The 19509-nt window shown below is 48.6% G+C and overlaps 1 protein-coding gene across 1 annotated transcript in view; it reads right to left on the bottom strand.

Annotated features, from left to right (window-relative positions):
- Positions 1–19509, bottom strand: part of WDFY4 (WDFY family member 4) — a 253777-nt gene that overhangs the window by 202704 nt on the left and 31564 nt on the right. Inside the window, exons 5-11 of the mRNA XM_005699347.3 lie at positions 17761–17895; positions 15047–15236; positions 12544–12733; positions 10333–10490; positions 8415–8867; positions 7291–7395; positions 5689–5879 (exon numbers count right to left, since the gene is read on the bottom strand). Coding sequence (XP_005699404.2) covers positions 5689–5879; positions 7291–7395; positions 8415–8867; positions 10333–10490; positions 12544–12733; positions 15047–15236; positions 17761–17895 — 1422 coding nt within the window. The remainder of the gene's footprint in view (positions 1–5688; positions 5880–7290; positions 7396–8414; positions 8868–10332; positions 10491–12543; positions 12734–15046; positions 15237–17760; positions 17896–19509) is intronic.

The following is a 19509-nucleotide window of genomic DNA, read 5'->3' on the forward strand; positions in this document are numbered from 1 at the left end:
AGAATACCAGAGCAGGTTGCCATCCCCTTTTCCAGGGGAGCTTCCTGACTCAGGGATCAAACCCGTGTCAGCTGCATTTGCCAAGCAGATTCTCTACCGCTGAGCCAACAGGGAAGTCCAGCTACTTCTGTATTCGGCTCAAAACTCAGGAGAGATTGCATGTACAGACAGGTCCTTAAAGAGGAGATTATATGCAGAACAGAGTCTCCAGGGTAGTAATGTTGGTGAATGTAAAAGCTTATGGTTTAGCAGCACAGAGTTCCCTAGACTAGGCAGGGACTTTCCCTGAATACACAGCATCACCACAGCTGCCTTCCCAAAATCCCACTCCCAGCCCTGGGACTCTGGGGCCAGTCCTCTGTGCCTGCCTTGTATGAGCAACTCACTCTGGACAGAATTAGTGCCTCTTTACCGAGGTGGAAGTGCGCTCTAACCTTCAAGCATGCTGAGTGGCGGTGGTCTCTCCCTGCCATCTGATAATCCACGTGAAAGGCTGACTGACCATTAGCGTTGGTCAGTGTGGCTCAGCACTGTCTGTCTCAACCTGTCGCAGTGTGACTAGTGCCATGAAAAATAGATAAAGTACCAACACATCAAGAAATGTGAGGCTCTAGGGTGTTAAACTACGTTTATGTGAGTGCTTTCAGTATCTCTGAAAACCACTATTACGTTATTCAGGGCAAATGGAATGAATGGAAGTCTTCTGTTTATCACACGACACGTGACAAAATAAACACCCAAAAGAGAGAATGATTAACAAATAAAACTAATCAGATTATAAGCAATTGTCTGAGTGCTAGATGACCACTAAAACTCCCCTCTTCCCTTAAGAAACCACCTTCCAATTGTCCAGTTTTATACCAAATATTGCTCATCAGATCTCCGTCATTCCGAGTGCTGAGGGCAGATATTTTAAAAAGAGAGCAACACAATCACAGCCATCCTTATGATCTGTGTCTCTCAGAGGGTCTATCCCCTTAATTCATAGATGGCACTTCTCTCCTCCTATAGGGAGGGGGGAAGAAATGGCTGTCCTTAATTGTTGCTTTGTTTGATTTATTGAATTCAGAGTCATTATCTAAAATGGGGGTAATGCCATTAGACCTCAGGCTTCTCTATTATTTCTTGGGATGGGGTTAATTTCATATTTGCAGAGTCATAAAGTAAAGAGTCCAAAATCTAATTACAAAGACTTAATTTCATAGCAACTAAAGAGAAACATTTCTATCATAAAGGAAAATAAATACTGCGCTACTTCGGGAAATAATTTGTCAGGAACTGGGGGCCTAGGAGGAGGGTCTCCATTACTGTCGTTCAACTTTGCGTGATAATGCATCACCTAGGCTTGCAAGTCTGCGGAAGGGAGTAAATTTAATCAGCTGAAGTCAAAGTAATCAGGCTAGGGTTGACACATTTCAAGAAAGGTCAGCGTTAAGCACATTTTCTCCTCCTTAACTCAGTTACCATGTCATCGTCTCTGAGTTAGTATTCCTCCAGCTTGAATCTATAAAATGGATGTCTGCTGCAAAGCGCTAACTATGTTAAGACTAACAGGATTTATTTCACATTCTATTATTTGTTATTCCTCATAATTTTCCATGTGTCATGCTGGAAGACGGGTGAGGTAATGTAATTAAGCTCAGAGTTGAACAGCTAAATGTATATTAGCAAATCAATCTGAATTTGTGCATAACCCAATCATGGTCCCACTGGCCGTGGAGAGGAAATTCATTTGCTTACATTATTCTTTAACTCGGTTATCATTTGCCAGAATTAGGGGGTGAAGTCACATGTCCTTCTGTATTGGTATGGAAGCACCACTGGATTTTTGGAAGCAACTGCTTTAAGTCACATGTTTCTGGAGGAATTTTCTCCTCCAGAGCAGCTGGCTGATTCTCAGGGAAGGGAAATGAGGGTGGCACCATGATGTGAATATACTTCAGAGATGGCAAACCTTGGTCAGGTGGTGGGGTGAAGGGTCCTGCCTTTGAGGCCCCCACATTCCATCACTTCCCCTTCATTCTACATCTGACCCACTTTGCAGGCACAGTGCAGGCATACTCTCAACTACCAAAATGGGAAATCTAGCCAGAACTAATTTTACATCTTTGTTTCCCAAGGGGTTCCCAAAGTGATTTAAAACAAAGGCCTATCTCACATCAGATTCCAGCAAATGTTGGCTAGTTGCTCATAGGACTCGATGGTGGGCAAGGCTGGAACAGGCTCTGGGGCCCAGTCCTTCCCCACAACCCACCAGAGCTTCAGTGGGTTATCAGCCTGGTCCCGGAAAAGCCATGGCGGCGCCAGGCACCCTCCTCACTGCCCAGCAGTAACTTGGTACCCAGGAAGAAGACAGCACGTTGAGCAAAGGGTGAAAGTGAAAGCCGCTCAGCCGTGTCTGACTCTCTGCAACCCCAAGGACTATGCAGTCCATGGAATTCTCCAGGCCAGAATACCAGAGTAGGCAGCCTATCCCTTCTCCAGAGGATCTTCCTGACCCAAGAATCGAACCGGGCTCTCCCGCATTGCAGGTGAATTCTTTACCAACTGAGCTATGAGGGAAGCCCAGAGTATGACTGTGTTAAAAAGCTCACACGTTATTCATCCCTGATGCACTCTCTTGATAGTGTGATACTGAAATGATACTGAATCTGTAAAACACCATGGCTTTACGGCTAATTCTGGAAATTCAGTCCTATTACCCAAGGTCTGACACTCCAGTACCGTGCCTCTGGGCTATCGGGTAAACAAGAGGAACTTTGGAGCAAAGCAGAGAGCCTTTCTATAATAGACACAAAAATACTGCACTCTCCAAAACTTTCCTCTCCGTGGATCTGTTTGACTATAAATGTGAAAATGCCAGGTACAGTTAGGGATTCCAATTATTCATCCAAGAGAAAATCAAAGTCCGGACTGCCTTGCTCCCTGCCTCCCCTGTCCCTCATTCGAATTAAGTCGAACAGAGACATATGAGAAAAAAATTCAACAAAGAGCATGGTGAAGAGAAAAGATCACCAAATTTTTAGTCACTCGTCTTAGATTCAAATTCAACTTCACCTTTGAGTATTAGAATCTCCCCAGGCCTGTCTCTACTGCCACATCAGGACTGGACCACTGAAGCCAAGGCGCTTTCCAGCTATAAACTCTCATTAATTCTTGCTATCTCTCCCCTTTAATCTCCCCTCTACATGCTCCCTTCAGACCTGTTACTTCACATAACCATGGAGCTCCAGTATCTTTCAAAAGACCTTTAACTTTCCTTTTTTGTTCCATCACCTTCACTGATTTTTTGACTCTGTGATGAAGTTACTGTTTTGGTTCTTGTCATCTATGAAATGCACGATAATCGCAGTCAAAATGCCACTTTTGGACCGGCTTCTCATGACACACTGGCTCTGCTGAGCTCCATGGGCTTAAGTCATCAGATGACACGAATACCGCTACATCAGAGCCTGACACTGGGTTTGCCGAGAAATTAAGTTGGTAAAATAAACTGAATGTCGTTCTCTAACTGTTAAATGGTTTTATACTGAGATCAGCTCAGTTCGGGTCAGTTCAGTCTCTCAGTAGTGTCCGACTCTTTGCGACCGCATGAGTCGCAGCACGCCAGGCCTCCCTGTCCATCACCATCTCCCGGAGTTCACTCAGACTCATATCCAGCAAGTCAGTGATGCCATCCAGCCATCTCATCCTCTGTTGTCCCCTTCTCCTTCTGCCCCTAATCCTTCCCAGCATCAGGGTCTTTTCCAATGAGCCAACTCTTCACATGAGGTGGCCAAAGTATTGGAGTTTCAGCTTTAGAATCAGGCCTTCCAGTGAACACCCAGGACTGATCTCCTTTAGGATGGACTGGTTGGATCTCCTTGCAGTCCAAGGGACTCTCAAGAGTCTTCTCCAACACCACAGTTCAAAAGCATCAATTCTTAAGCACTCAGCTTTCTTCACAGTCCAACTCTCACATCCATAACATGACCACTGGAAAAACCATAGTCTTGACTAGACGGACCTTTGTTGGCAAAGTAATGTCTCTGCTTTTGAATATGCCATCTAGGTTGGTCATAACTTTCCTTCCAAGGAGTAAGCATCTTTTAATTTCATGGCTGCAATCACCATCTGCAGTGATTTTGGAGCCCCAAAAAATAAAGTCTGACACTGTTTCCACTGTTTTCCCCATCTATTTCCCATGAAGTGATGGGACCAGATGCCATGATCTTCGTTTTCTGAATGTTGAGCTTTAAGCCAACTTTTTCACTCTCCTCTTTCACTTTCATCAAGAGGTTTTTTAGTTCCTCTTCACTTTCTGCCATAAGGGTCGTGTCATCTCATGGCTAACTATGGTTGAGGGTTTTAATTTGGAAGTGAGAGCAACTCTGTGTTATACAAAATTCACCGGTGGTCCAGGATAACATGGTAATGAAACAGGAGTGTGTTTTGCACGCAGGGTTCTTTTGCACACAGACGTGGCAGGTCCCCAAGTCAGTTCCCTGGGGGATATTTGCATTTCAGTCTGCTCTTCTCTTAAACAGCCATAAATGAAAGATAGAGGATTTTTGTTAAAGGTATAAGCCCCCACAGACAAAAGAAATGGAAAAGCAGGAACAGAAACAAAATTGTGAGAGCTATAAGGCTGATGATAGTTATTTTCATCTCTAACTATTTTAAGACAACTTGGTGATGGTTAACAATATTATAAAAACATATACAGTCCATGTCTGACGTAGGGTGCAGCTTGCTTGGGGCAGGTGCATGGGGATGACCCAGAGAGATGTTGTGGGGAGGGAGGTGGGAGGGGGGTTCATGTTTGGGAACGCATGTAAGAATTAAAGATTTAAAAAAAAAAAAAACATATACATATGCTTTTCTTTGTTGTCCAAAGGTGACACCCTAGTTTGACTTTTCCCTGTGTGACCACTGCTCCTGTCCCTTTGACTGCCTTCGGCTTCCTTTTCCAGTTCAGACGCTCCCTCCTCCGTGACCCTTCCTCAAACACACAAGGCAATGCTGGTTTCTACTTCTCTGTCCCCATGGCAGCCTGCTTTCAGCATCTACCATGGCATAACCATGCTGCATCACCATGCTGCCACTAAGTCACGTCAGTCGTGTCCGACTCCATGATTGCTTACTTAGTATTAGTCCCAGTCTAGAGCTACCAGTTAGCAAGGGCTGAGTTTCACTCCACTGTGTGTCCCGGGCACTCTGCTTCAGGCCTCGCTCACTAAAGGCTGGGCGGCTAAACAAGGCAGCCGCTTGGCCACCACCAATTCGGGCGCCACTTCCATAGTCTGCAGTGCGGCTGGGAAGTAACGGCCCAACCGAGGACTACATTTCCTGGCACCTCATGCATCCGGATGAATCCTGCCCGAAGAAAATTGGATATGCACCAGTTCTAGGCCAGAGAAGAGCGTGCACCGTGTTCTTTGCTCTCCCTTCCCTCGTCTGCTGGCTGGCTTAGATGCCTAGGTGACAGCTGTCCCTGAATGACATTCCTCCCAGTTACTGACTGGACCATATGCAAGCAGCCTCTAATGTGCCAGGCTATTGAGCAGGTGGGATTTGTCTGTGACAGCAGCTAGTGCCACTCCACCTGTAGGATAAGGGACCGAGTGAAGGGATGAAAGCATGGGCAAATGCCGATCACGCGCTGCGTGTCCGTGGGAAAGCCCATCACAAAGGAGGACTCGACATCACCTTCAGGAGATCCAGTTTCAGCTGTATTTCCCCCTGAGTGGACGAGCACAAAGCGCCCACGATGATGCTCATGTACTCCTCGGTGTTGATGACTGAGAGCTGCTCCAAGATGCCGAGTGAGGCTCCCCGGTAGCACTCATCGTCCAGGAAGATCTTGATGAAGGGCACCATGCCGTGGTCTTTCAGGACAACTGGGGACCAGACAGACAGTATTGCTAGAGTGATGGGCATCTTGGGACCTTAGTTTCAAGTATAAGAACAGCTTTTCTTTACAATTTCCACTTTTGTTTGGCTACATATGTATATGCTTTTTCCACCCATTAGAAACTTTTTTTTCAAAATCAATACTACTGTTAAAATAAGAAGAGGAATAGAGAAACTACAGAGCTGAGAATTAGAAAGAAAACTGCTTTCTTCTCCAGTGAGAATTCTGCTTTTGAAACCACCTTCCTCCTTTTCTAAGTAATATAAACTTTAATTGGATGTACCGCTGACATTTATTTCCACATAATTCCCTAATCCAGGGCCAATGGCAATTCTTATCTTATCAGTCCTTATCTCTGCCTAAAGTCTTGTTCAAAGCAAGCCAGAATTTAAGAATGTGTTTAATTCATAAGCAGTTTCTTGGGATGGTGGGGGAGCAGAATCAAAGAAATTTGGCTAACGGTATGTTTTTTGTTTAAAAGTAATCCTAAGAATTTCTTCCCCGGGACTGATCTTTGGAGTAATTACATGTAGAATAAGAACCAGGAAGTAACTGGATCATTTAAATGGCAAGATGTGGATTTGAGCTGGTCAACTCCATAAAGCAGAATTTCCCAATTATGGGCCAGGTGTTCCTTACATGGAATCACCTAGAGGGCCTTTTAAAAGTAGATTTCTGGGTTCTTCCTTGACCTGATAATTAGATCTCTGGGAGGGAACCTAGGAATATGTATCTCCCTTTTAACCAGAACCTCCAGGAAATCTTTCATAGTCTCACATGAGAGATGCTCTACCATAATGAAATAGCCATTCACGTTCGGCATAGTTGACCTCTGAGGCCCCAAGCAAAGATGCGCCAGATTACCAAACCCATTCATGTCACTTTGTTGTGCATCTGCTTTATAGTATAACATACATGCATGTATTTTATGCATGTATTTTTAAACATGGGAGCCACATAATCTCAGGAAGCTAAAAAAAATTTTTTTAATGAATGAAGCTATTAAATCCATCATGGGCTAGAAGCACATCAAATTATATCTCTTAAAAATGATGACAATATTTTACAATTTGAATCTTTTTATGAAAGCATCTATAGTCGGTGCAGCAAGATATTAAAAGATTTTACTTAAGGGAAATGGGGTTTCTGTGGTCTCATAAATTTAAGATAACTCTTTGACTCACCACCTTATTTAGCAACCTAAACAGTAAAAAGTGTCAACTGATGTGTCTACCAGTTTACTGATGATCACCAGAGGTAAAGCAGTAAATGGACATTAGCCACAGCCATGGTGTTGGCTGTTCTTTGAATACAGCCTTTGAACACTGACATAAATCATCAGGAAATAGTCAGTGTTTCCCCAAGCGGTCACAGTGTGAATCTGGCAGCATTCTCACCTGCATTCCTAACCGACCCTTTCAGAAGCGTGACCACAGTTTTCAGCATCACACAAGTCAGTTCTCGTTCTGTATCTTGAACTCCAGGATTGATCTCTTTTTTTCCTGCCATAGTTAAGAAACAATGGAAAGAAAATTTTAAGCACGTGTGCTATGGCCCCAAACCTCCAATTCCATCACTTTTCTGCCCTCTTTGTTGTCGTTGCTCAGCCCAGCTCTTTGCGATCCCGTGGACTGCAGCACACCAGGTTTCCCTGTTCTTCACTGTCTCCTGGAGTTTGCTCAAACTCATGTTCATTGACATGTCCAATATCTATCTTCTTAAAGAAAGATGAATATCATGCTTCCATTATAAAGGAGTGTGCATCCCAACTTGGAAGATGTGACCCTACAATCCCTACATCAGAAGCTCTCCGACTTGAGTTGCATCAGAATCCCCTGGAAGGCTTATAGAAAAATCCAAGGTATGTGCATGGGGCATGGTTAGGCAGGAAGAGAGCCCAGGCCAGCAGCCCTGAAGCAGAGGCGAGGGGATGCTGCCAAGGAGCCATGGGCATACAACCCAGCAGGACACACAAAAGCGTGGCCAAGCTTAGAGGGGCAAGCTGGGCCAGCAAGGCCCTGGTTGCTGACCTCTGTTCCAAGGGAAGACCACTGGGCCCTACAGCCCCATGTGAGCAAGGTGGCCATGTTCCAGTAGAGCCCAGAGGTGACCCCACACCTTCCCCCACCCAGAGCTCAGGCCTCTCTGAAAGCCTTTTGCACTCCCGAGGCCCTGTCTACCCATCTACATACTCAGACAATAACTGGCGCAGGAGGTATCTCATAGCTTAGAACTCATCAGGCCTGAGTTAGTCCCATGAGTTGCCTTAAAGTTACACCTATCCCTCTCAACTTATCGTGGGGAGGAGCAAGCAAGTTACAGAAAACAGGGAGTCTGCCTGCTCTGTGAAGCCATGGATCCCAAGGGTACTCTCTCTAAGCTTCATGGCACCAAGCGACCCTTGCACGCTCACTTCTCTCTGTTATATTGATGGGTGCTGGGGCTGGCACACAGACCAGGCCCAGCTAACACTGACCCTGGCCCATTCCCCACTTCCCCTCCTGACGCTCCAGGGAGGCACCTGACTTCCTCAGGATCTTGGCGTGCTTCCGCAGCTGGGCCAGCAGCAGACCCAGGAGCCCCGAGTCCCGGAAGATGTCAGGGAAGAGCGGGTCGCCCCCGGCAATCCTGAGAATGCTCTGCAGGGCCACGAGGGTACAGAGTGACTCCGGGTTCTCCTGGATCAGACGCTGCACCTTCCGCAGGATCTCATGGGGCACATAACGCAGCTCAAACACCAGGGCCTCCAGCATCTGGAAGAAGTGCCTCTGCACCAGGGTCGGCTTCAGGGGCACGATCTCCACAAACTGCGAGATGGGCTGCAGGGTCCACTCCAGCAGGAAGAAGTTGCGGGCGTTCCAGCTCCACATGGTCCTAATGGATGACAGGACTTTGGTGCAGAGGATGGGGTCGCTGACTTTGTGGAAAACATTCTGCAGAACTTGAAAGGCCTGAAGATTCTTCACAGTCACCCCTGAAGATTCAAAAAGGAATCATCCTGCAAGCCATTTCTCCTGACTATGCCCAGAAATATGTGGTTGAATTATCACGAGGACGTGCCATTTAAAATTTATACTTTCTAATTCCTATAGTAAATGTCTATCAGAAGTCCAGAGAAGCCATCTGCCCACGCTATGAGTAAGGTTAGAGCTGCATTGCCCAAGACATGCTGGCTGATTAAGCCTTGAAATGTGGCTACTGTGAACCCAGGTGTGCCATGAGAAAAATACACGCCAGATTTCTAAGACATAGCACAAAGAAATGAACACGATGAAAAAAATCATTAACGGTTATTTGTATGATCACATTTTTGATGGTAATATTTTGGCTATACAGAGTTAAATAAAATATATTATGAAAAATAATTTAACCTGTTTCTTCTTAATTTTTAAAATTTTGTAATTAGAACATTTAAAATTATGGAATGTGGCTCACATTATATTTCCATTGGGCAGCACGGGGCTGGAGGATTGGTTTCAATTAGTTAAAATCAAATGATGCTAAAGATTACTAAGCAAAGTCAGTTTCATTTCTAGACAAGCTATTAAATAAAAAGACCATCTGAACCCATCCCCCCTTTTTCTCTCCAGAAAAACCCTCATTCTATCCTGCCCTTGAGACACTTCCTCACAGAACTCTCTACTTCCAGCTCTCTCTGCCTCAGACACTCAAAATGTTTCTGAAACTCCTCTCTAATCCTCACACTGCCGTGTGTGTCTGCTGGAGTCACATCCAGTGGCTTTTCCTACACTGGCCTCTCAGCTTTTCACCCTCCACTTCGTACCCCTCCTTCTTTCCTGGCCCACCATCATTTGCCTTGACACCTCTCTTGAATGAGACTCTCTGTGCAGTTTCCTGACTGACCCAGGCAGAGCTAAACCCCACCCTTCGTGTTACCACTGTTCCTATTTATCAGCCAGTTATTGAACAGGTTATAGCTCGGGGTTTATGTGGCAGTCTCTGCAGAGCATCTGTAAGGTACAGACACCTGGCCTGTTCACAGTGGTTCCCAGCATGGTGCAGAGCAGCTGCTGGACAGAGGCATCAGTACATGTGGATTGAATTCATCAGTCAATCAATCAATCAATATATCATAGAACTAAGGAGGCACTGACTCTGAGCCTGTGCTGTTTCAGAGCCATCAGCCCCTGTTAGACAAGCAGATGGCACCAAGTAAGTCACATCAGGGGTGAGAATGGAAACCACAGGTTGTCTCTATTATTTCAGCAAACATTTCCTCTAAGTCTCACCCAGCGCATTTGGAAAAATGTATTAAGGAGAGATTCTCAATACATAGGTAATCCCCCAAAGGCATGACAGAATCAGGCCCTGCTGAGTCACCGACAGCTGCCACACGTCTGTTTCTGCAGAGAGAAGCGGAAAATGACCTGCACTGCCTCTTCAGGGCACAAAGCACCCAGGGACACCCAGAGACCCACCAGAAGCCTCATGATGGAACTTGAAGCCTTCAAGCTGCGGGTAAGTGATGCTGTCGAACACCTTCAGCTCTGACCTCCCACAGGTTGTCAGCCACACCACCAGCCCGAGGAGCTCCTCCAGGTGGGGGTCAGCCTCGCTCTGGGTCAGTCCATCGTACCTATGGGGACAGACGAGACCAGCTCCCTGGATGTCTTGGACAGAACAGCCAGGTTTGCCCAAGGTGCTGGTCACAGGGAGGCAGAGGCAATGAAGATCACAGTGCTCGGCACGACCGCAAAGATCTCCACCAGTTTAGCACCGAAAGGCATGGGGCGGGGGGTGGATAAAAGTCACTCTGTTTGCAAGCATCAGCCCTAGATCTAAGGACTTGCACAGACAGAATACAGAGAAACCTGTATTTCAGGTATCTGAAATATCTCTGTATGCAGAGGAACCTGTGAGCAGAGCCACAGCGTCGGCTCACAGGAGAGCTGCTTTCCGTGGAAGGGCCCCCAAGATGTACGGGCGTCAGGCACCAACAGGGCAGGAGCACCCCCAAAATGAGAGATTTGATATTTCAGAAGAGCAACAATACAAACATCATGGGAAATAATTGGGCTTTATTAGATTTCTTCATGCTTATTTCAAGGGTGGGTATTTCTTTTGTTTGCAGCTACTTATGTGTAGTGAGTGGGCTGCCTTGCTCTTCTCATGGAGAATGGTCTCTTAAGCCTCATTGTCAGGTCAAGGGTAAAAGTACTGACTTACATTAAGGTGAAAAGGAAAACAAATGAGCCGATATGGGTCCTTTCTGACATTCCCTGAACAGTTTATTTTCCCTCCTGCCTTCCACAAGAAGTCTGTGGCAAACCAACCAGCCATTTAACCAAAGAGATATTTAGGAACTGCTGTGACAGAGACATCCATGGTAGCAGTCACCAGCCAGTGATGGTCCAGACTCGTGTGAAACATGGCATTCTCGTAGAGACATCCCTTGGGCTTCCCTGGTGGCTCAGACAGTAAGGAATCCGCCTGCAGTGCGGGAGACCTGGGTCCCATCCCTGGATTGGTAAGATCCCCTGGAGAAAGGAATGGCAGCCCACTCCAGTACTCTTGCCTGGGAAATCCCATGGACAGCTACAGTGAGCTGTAGTCCATGGGGTCACAAAGAGGCAGACACGACTGAGTCTAAGACCAACCACGTAGGGATGTCCATTCTGTGTGTGCCTTTGGAGGAAGGTCCTCTGATGTTGTCATCTAATCCCATTCCCTTGGGATGTCAGTCCCCTTCTCCGAGTCATCCCTCTAGACTAAAAGCCTGACTCTGTAGCAAAATCTGTGAAGCACAGTGGTAATCTGCACCCTACAGATGAGCAACGCTGCTCATATTCAGAGCTAAGCCAAGGGAATGTTTGTGGCTGTGCCCTTATAGAGCTTCCCCATGACCAGCGGAAGAGTTCAGGCCATCAGCAAGCTTCTTTCACTTCCATCCCTTGGTTTATCCAATCCCTGGACCCAACTTGAAGATGACGTAGCAATTCAGAGTGGAGGAAATCAGCCCAGACTTTGCTGAGTCACACCTTTGTGTGTTTCCCATGGATGAATAATTTGAGAATAACAGTAGGGGAAAGGCCCTCTGAGACAGGGAATGGAAGGAAGCCAGAACATCACCAAGCAAGAGCAGTTGGAGCTTAGTCCTTCTGGGGACTCTGGAAGGCAAAGTAGAGCTAGCCCACCCAAGGGGCAAAGAGATATTTAGGAACTGCTACGACAGAGACATCCGTGGCAGCAGTCACCTTTGCCGGGTGTATATCCATCAGCTTCTACCAGTCATTGGTAGGGGGCTAGTCCTGGGGTTTGCTGACCTGTGGGCACTTCCAGCCCCACAGCATACAGGCAGAGCTCGTCACAGCCATCCTAGAAAGCCTTCCAACAGAGGATGTGGGCTCTAGGAGACTGTCAGACTAGCAGGCGTGCCGGCGTGTATGCTACCAAATGGACTTGGTAAAACTCTTATTGAGCTCACCCATTGGTTTCCTAGAGAAGTTAACTTCAAACTCAGCTGCACGTTGAATTACTTTTGCAATAAAAGTCTCTCTGGACACGCTCTATGGAGATTCATATTTCAGAAGACATTCTGAGAAGCCTCAATATCTTTCTCCAGAGCACCATGTATGATTCTGAGGACCTCAGCTTCCACTGTTTCTTTCCCGCCAAACGCAGCCACTTACCGAAGTAACACTTTGAGCAGCAGAGGGTAGCCCTCCCCGGTCTCAAACTCCAGGAACAGAGCTGAGGAGATGGGATAGGAGTCCTTCACAAAGCCCAAGACGAGGCTCACTACCTCGCTCACCTCAGGAGCGGGGAGGGTGTCAACAAGCCTGGAGAGGTTCTGGAGGGAGATCTTGATGCAGTCCATGGCTGTAGGCGGAAACACACCCATGCTGAGCTCAGAGACCATGGCTTCGCTGCATGCCCATTCCCTCCCCACCTGATTGTAAGCTGTATGTCCAGATGTGAATAAGAATTCATCTAAAATGCTTCTGCTGACTCTTGGATCAAGAAGAAGCTTCCTCTCTGAGAAGTGTCATCCTGAGAGCCACACTCTGGGGCCCAGATGGAGAGTAAGTAAAAAAGAGAGAGGATGAAAATCTCTTAGCCCTCCGCCCCTAATTCCCAGCATGCAGAGGGATCCAGGTCCTTTAGATAACAAGAGGCAAGACACAAGACCTGAGTGTCACAGGAGACCTTAAGGAAGCAATGCTGTGCAGAAATCAGCTTGATGAAAAGTGCAGGGAAGGATATATGAACACGTGGGAAGACGAAGGGCAAAAAGAGGGTGTGTTTCAGCTACTAAAGAATCCAGAGGGTTGGAGCCTGGAAGCGTGATCCACAAGGTAGAGGGAGGAAGATGGTCCATCTGGTGTGTGGCCTGCTATGGAACGCACTGTTTACCCCAGAGCTGTGAGAAGCCAGGGGAAGAACTGAGTCAGCAGAAAGATGCCATTGGGTTTGCATTTTAATGGATCACTGCTTTTAGGGCTCTTTTGTTAGGAGAAGCCTCTTCTGAATGCCAGGAAAGCCACACCAGTGTTCAGGAAAAGCGTCTCTCAAAATTTGAGATAAGGCACGTTCAGTCCCTCACCTGCGAGGCCACCGACACGATCCCAAGCCCGCATGCTGTGCAGGGCAGCACTGAGAGCTGCCGGCTGGGCAGGGAGACACCAGCCTGGCGCTCACTTCCTGACCTTCTCCTCAGCCTGTAGGCCCGTGGAAAATCCTCATTCCCCTGCAGGGGCCCTGGGCACAGGACTGTAGGTGACCAGATCTCCATAACATGGCTTTTTTTTTTTTTTCCCCCAGCTAAGAATAATGACTACAGTGAGAGACCCCTGGCACCAAGGCAGGCAGCTTTTCCTCAGGAGCCTCTGACTCCAGTCTGTGAGGGGTGCCTGGGTTGCTGAGCTCCTCAGGCCTGGCTCAGCTCTACACTATTACCACTGGACCATAGCTTCGTCGGGAAATTTCAGTCATGGAACTGGGGATGATGTTTTATCCCAGGGCTCAGTTACAGTAAGAGGGGAGACTTGTATGTGCCCAGCTCTCAGCCCCTGACTCTATTATAAGGGGTCCCAGAAAGAAGACAAGTCAGGGGACAAGTGCTTGGGGACCAGCAGGTCACATTGGCAGGCTCAGATCCCTTGGAGTTAACCCAAGAGATGGACGGTTGTGTTCCTAAGAGGCACTTCAGCTGGTGAAGCTGAACAACGGTGGTGGGAAGGTCAGCTGAAGACTTTTGTCAGAACCTACTCATCCAAGTCATCCTTGCAGAGCCTCCCTCCCTGTCCCACAGTGGGCCAGCACCTGAAAGGAGGCCAGTACATTTTCCCAAGATTCTGCAGGCCACAGTGGTGTCCGTGCTTCCCAGCATTACTCAAGTCCTTGGGAGACAGACACTGCTAAGGGAAGTCCTGAGACATCTAGAAGAATTGATTCCCTCAGGGTGCAACCTTGGATCACAGCCAAGTAACGATGCTGGGATGCTGACCAACAGGGTGCCCACTGCCAGGTGCTATCTGAGGGCTTCAAATATGCCAACTCATTAATGCATCCCAGCAATCCAGTGAGATCAGCGGGATTGTTATCTCCATTTTACAGACAAAGGAACTCGAGCACACAGGCAGTAAAGTGCCCAAGGTCGCTCAGCTAGAGGGACAGGGCAGGAGGCTACAGCCTGGCTGTCTAACCTCAGAATCGAAGTCCTTAACTTTTATGCACACTGTCCAGAGCAGAGCCCAAGGCACCGGAATTGGCATCTCGGGTTTAATATGTGATTCTCTTCTTCACTAGCTGGGGAGCCTTGGCAAATTCTTCTATCACGCTTAATCATCTGTTTCCTCACTACAAAATGGCATTAATTGTCAATATCTAGCTCAAAAAAATTAGATAATATACAAATGAGCTCAGCATAGTATGTGTTTGGCAGTATGTGTAGTAAATAAGTTGCCCTTTCCCTCTCCTTCCAACGGACCATCAAAATGAACAGTAAAAGCCCTGTCACTAATGGACCCAAGTAATACAGGGTCACCTACTAGATAATTGGACATCAGTGAAAACCCTGTTTGTTCATCTCTTTCTGGACCCCTGGAATCTGTGCTAATGCTGCCAGGGCATGCCACGGTCTTATTCTAGAAAGTGTGCCCACAGACCGTCCCTGGTCTCCCAGGGTCATACCCTGCAGGTATTGGATGACGCCGACATTCTGGGCCTTGGAGATGGTCTTCAGCACGCAGAAGGTGGGCTCCTTCCAAAAGTAGCAGCTGTGCTCCCGAAGACATGTCGTGGCAATCATGAGAGACTGGAGCTCATTTCCTGAGAGAAGTCCCTCCAGACCCTGAGCCTCACCGCAAATGTTGAGCAACATCTGAGGGGGGAAAACACAAAGTCTCTGGTTAGGAAGCCTCCTTCCTGCAATGAATTTGTACCTTACTTTTCCTTGTCTCAGCCGGAGAGATAGAATTGTGGCTGATTACCCTCTGCCTGAGACTGGCATGGTCAACAGCCACCTATAAAAAGGTGGCAGGGCTAAAATGTGGACTCCTAACCCAGTACAAGCAGTGATTATCCTTTCCACATCAGAATAACACAAGAGTGCTTGACTTAGAGAGGTGTCTTATTAAATAGAAATGCAGAAAATGCCGCCTGTGATTAAAATACAGAATTAACAGTGCGATTTAAAGAAAGAGCTGTGTTCCTGAATCCCTGGCTGGCACTCAACCTCTACTTCTCCGTAAGATTACGAGCGTTATCCTGTAACCTCCTAGCTGGACTTCTTGCCCCCACCCATCCCATGTTGCTATGGTTACCTCCTGAAAACCTACTGTGCACTGGCATGGAAACCAAACACCCTAATATGGCTCCCAGAGTTCTGCATGGCCCAGCCCTGCCTCTTCCCTCATGTTATCCTGGGCACTCTCCTTGTGGCTCTTGGTGGTCTTGCGGGGACCCTCTTCCACTTTGGTGAACATGGAAAGCTCTTTCTGTCCAAATCCTTGAGCCCCTTTTTGCACAGTGACGGAGTCTCAGCTGGATAGTCATGGAACTGGGGACAGACCCACTTTTCTGGTCTCCCCTGAAGATGGCCGGTGATTGTGGCCACGCGACCCTTCACTTGGCCAGCCGTTTCTTCTCCTCTCCTGTCTCCTCCCCCTTCACATCTCCATCCCAACCTTCAGCTCCCTGGTTCAATGCCGTTTCCTCAGAAGTGTCTCCATTTATGCTCAACCATAAGTCAGGTCCCCTGGCTCTCATTTCCCAGCACATCTCTCAGTTTTCCATGAGAGCATTTAAAAAACTTGACCCTGCTCCTCTATTCATGCGATTGGTCTCCCCAGTCGGCTTCTCCATCTCTCTGTCATCTCTACGAGAGGGTGCGGGTCGAGTACAGAGATGCACCCAAGAGGAGCTCTGTACATTTTTGCGGAATGAAAGAAGGAAGCTCTGAAGAGCCTTGAGGTGGTATCACTGTGGCTCACATTCTGTCCGTACGTAGAGAGGGCAGCTGAAGACAGGGCTGCATTAATTGCCTGCAGAGCACGTGGAGACCACACAGTGAAGACTTGTTTACGTACCCAGTCCTGTGTCCTGACCATCACTGAAAATATGATTTATGTGTGGGCAAGTGAGGCCTATATTTCTAACAATCGAAGCTTAGGGGACACCCGGCATAAGTGGAATCCGGCAGAACTCATGAGATGACTGGTAATGAGGATTCTGGCTTGAGCATTGGTCTAAAGTGGGCGCGGCTGTGAACGTGCACATTCAGGGGCCAGCTGCACGGGCAGTTCCCAAATGGTCCTGTGTACCTGCTCCGTGTGACACAAAGAGAAGGCAGACAGGCAGTACCCCGCCTCCGCTGGAGAGGCCAGAGGAGTTTTCTGGAGAACACAGCATGCCAGCAGCTGAGAAAGCAGAACTCGTCAGTAAAGGGGAGAGAGGCGAGAAGTTGCGTGAAAAGCCTCTGCCAGTCGGAGAAGATAGGAAAGACAGGTCATAACGTGAGCACACCACAGGGGATAGTGGCCTGAGACGGCGTCTGAGAGGAGAGATGGAGGTGGCCCCACAGAGTGGGTAAACGCAGTCTCAGAAGCCAGATTCCCAGGTTCCGATCCCTGCCCCCCACCCCCGCCTCCTCTATGACCCTTATCGTTGTTGAGTCGCTAAGTTACGTCCCACTGTTTTGTGACCGCACGGACCATAGCCTGCCAGGCTCCTCTGTCCATGGGATTTCCTGGGCAAGAATACTGGAGTAAACTTCCATTGCTTCCTCCAGGGGATCTTCCTGAACCCACGTCTCCTGCTTGGCAGGTGGATTCTTTACCACTGAGCCACACTTGGACTCTGGACCCGTGTTTACTCACCGTACTTTAGGTCACGTTGAATAAAGATGACAATACCACGCACATCCTGTGATGAAAGACAGGACTCAGGGAGGTGATGGGTGTAAGGTTATGGCACAAGGCTGGTACATAGCAAGCACTTATAGAGTTACACAAGGGGGGCTTAGCGAGTTTGTTCTCAGAGGTGCAGGGGCCGGAGACAGGAGGTTCCAGGTGCCCAGGAGGGTGGGCAGGACCCTAGACCACAGACTGGAGGACAAGAAGTTGGTGCAGCCAAGCAGAGGGGGAAGAGAAGCACTGTGTTCTGAAAGAGAACAAGGGCAACACAGAGATACAAGGAGGTGGAGAGAAACTCTGTCTTCCAAATGCATGGGATTCCACAGCATTTGCAGAGCCTAGGGGTGAAGGGGGTGAGCCGGGCCCTCCAGGAGAACAGAGGAGGCTCAGAGCTAGGGGAAGAGACAGACCAGAGGAGGTTGGAGAAGCAGGTTGGAGGACCAAGAAGAAGCTTGGTCTTGGCCCAGGAAGTCCAGCCCTCCCCCCACTCACCTGCACAAACATCCTCTGAACTTGAACATCACTCTCAGGAAGCTCATCCTTTTCCAGAGGAAAGACAAAGAACAGGTAGAGGCACTGGAGGAGCAGGGCTGGGAGCCCAGACTCAGCGACTCTGCCCAGCGTCTCCTGCAAGGGAAGTTCAGACGTGACCAGGGCTGCAGAGCGCAGCTCCCGACCCAGACGGGAGAGGCCATCCAGCTCGCTTCTTTCAGCCCCGAACTTGGGGAAGCCACTTCCTCTCTCTGGGCGACACATTCTCAATTAGGAATGGAGACAATTTTAGGGCCAGTGGGACAGCTGTGAAGATTAAGTTTACATAAAGCGTGTATTATGTGCTAGGTAGACGTATCTTTTACGTGATAGAGAGATGATAGGAAGGAAGGGGGAGGGCTGCTGCGGAGCAGAAATCAAGGGCATTCCTGGCAATCACACTGCTGATTTTGACAGGTTTCCTCCTGATGAGGGAACTGGAAACTCAGTCAGGAAGAGGTGGCAGAGAACAAGTTCAAGCATCTGAATTAAGGACATGATCAGGGCCCTTTCCATCCCCTTGCTCAGATCCAAGACCTCAGCTTGACCCAAACAGCCCTATAGGTGAGGACCAATAACCCAGAGAGCCACACACCTCAACAGCCCCAGGGCTGCCAGACAGACAGGAGACAAGGAACAGAGGGATCAGCCCGAGTGTGCAAGGCCACAGGGCCTCTCTCCGCGGGCTCTGCCTGCAGCTCCGCCGCTATTACCGCACTGTAACCTCCCCACGTGTGCGCACATACATGAGCGTGAGAGAGCACGTGTGTGGCTAATATAAAGTACGCAATATCCCACCCTATGGGCTAAGCTCACAGACGCGGTGGGTATGTCAGAAAAGAGAAAGGAAGAATGTACAGTCTGGGCCAGCACCAGGCTGCTGCTGCCTAAAGGTTTTCACTGCAGGGAGGGTCTGCCCCCTGTATTGGGCACATGCCCCTGCGTGGCCACACTCAGGGTGTCTCTTCCTGTGCTCTGAACTGCACCATCTCCCCAGAAAGCCAACTGCTTACTCTCTCGCTGCTTTGGAGGCAGACTCCTCCCAGCAGAAAGCAAGGCTTTAGGTTAATTTTTACTGCTCACGCTGAAAATAGGCCTTCCTCAGGGGGTGACGAGCCCGCACCCTGTGCTCCAGGTCACTGTCCCGGACGGTGGTCCAGGAGGTTCACAGAGAGGAAATGTCAGGTGGGTGGTCCTCCTGCTGGTGAGCAACTGTTTGCCGTGTTCCTCTCCCGCTTCCTGGTGCTATCTCCAAATGCCCGTCAGATGCCCGTGTTCACCATTAGCCAGAGGGCAGCCACCACTCCAGCCTGGTTCCCTGCTGTTCCTAGTCTGGGCGCCAGGACACTCACAGTGGGCACTCTCACTAGACAGAGGAGCCTCTGGACCTGCCCTGCACAGGACTTTGGGTCATTTATGCTGATGGCCACAGCTTCTGGGGGCTGCTTCTGCCTGAGAGGCCACCAGTCATCGGCAGAGCACTCCAGGTCCCCACTCCCATGGTGGGATGAACACAGCCAGGATGGGGCCTGGATGGTAAGAAGGAATAGCAGCCGTTTTCATCTCTGGTGCGGCTCGGGGCAGGTGCCCACAGGCCTGGCTCCTTTAGTCTGAGTTCAGCAGGAGGCAGTAAAGAGCAGTGGCTCAAAGCATCAAGTCAGAGAGGCTGCACATCACAGGCAAACCTGATTGCTGTCCCCAGTGCAGCCT

This window comes from Capra hircus, chromosome 28 (assembly GCF_001704415.2).
Source record: "Capra hircus breed San Clemente chromosome 28, ASM170441v1, whole genome shotgun sequence".
Taxonomy (NCBI): Eukaryota; Metazoa; Chordata; class Mammalia; order Artiodactyla; family Bovidae; genus Capra; species Capra hircus.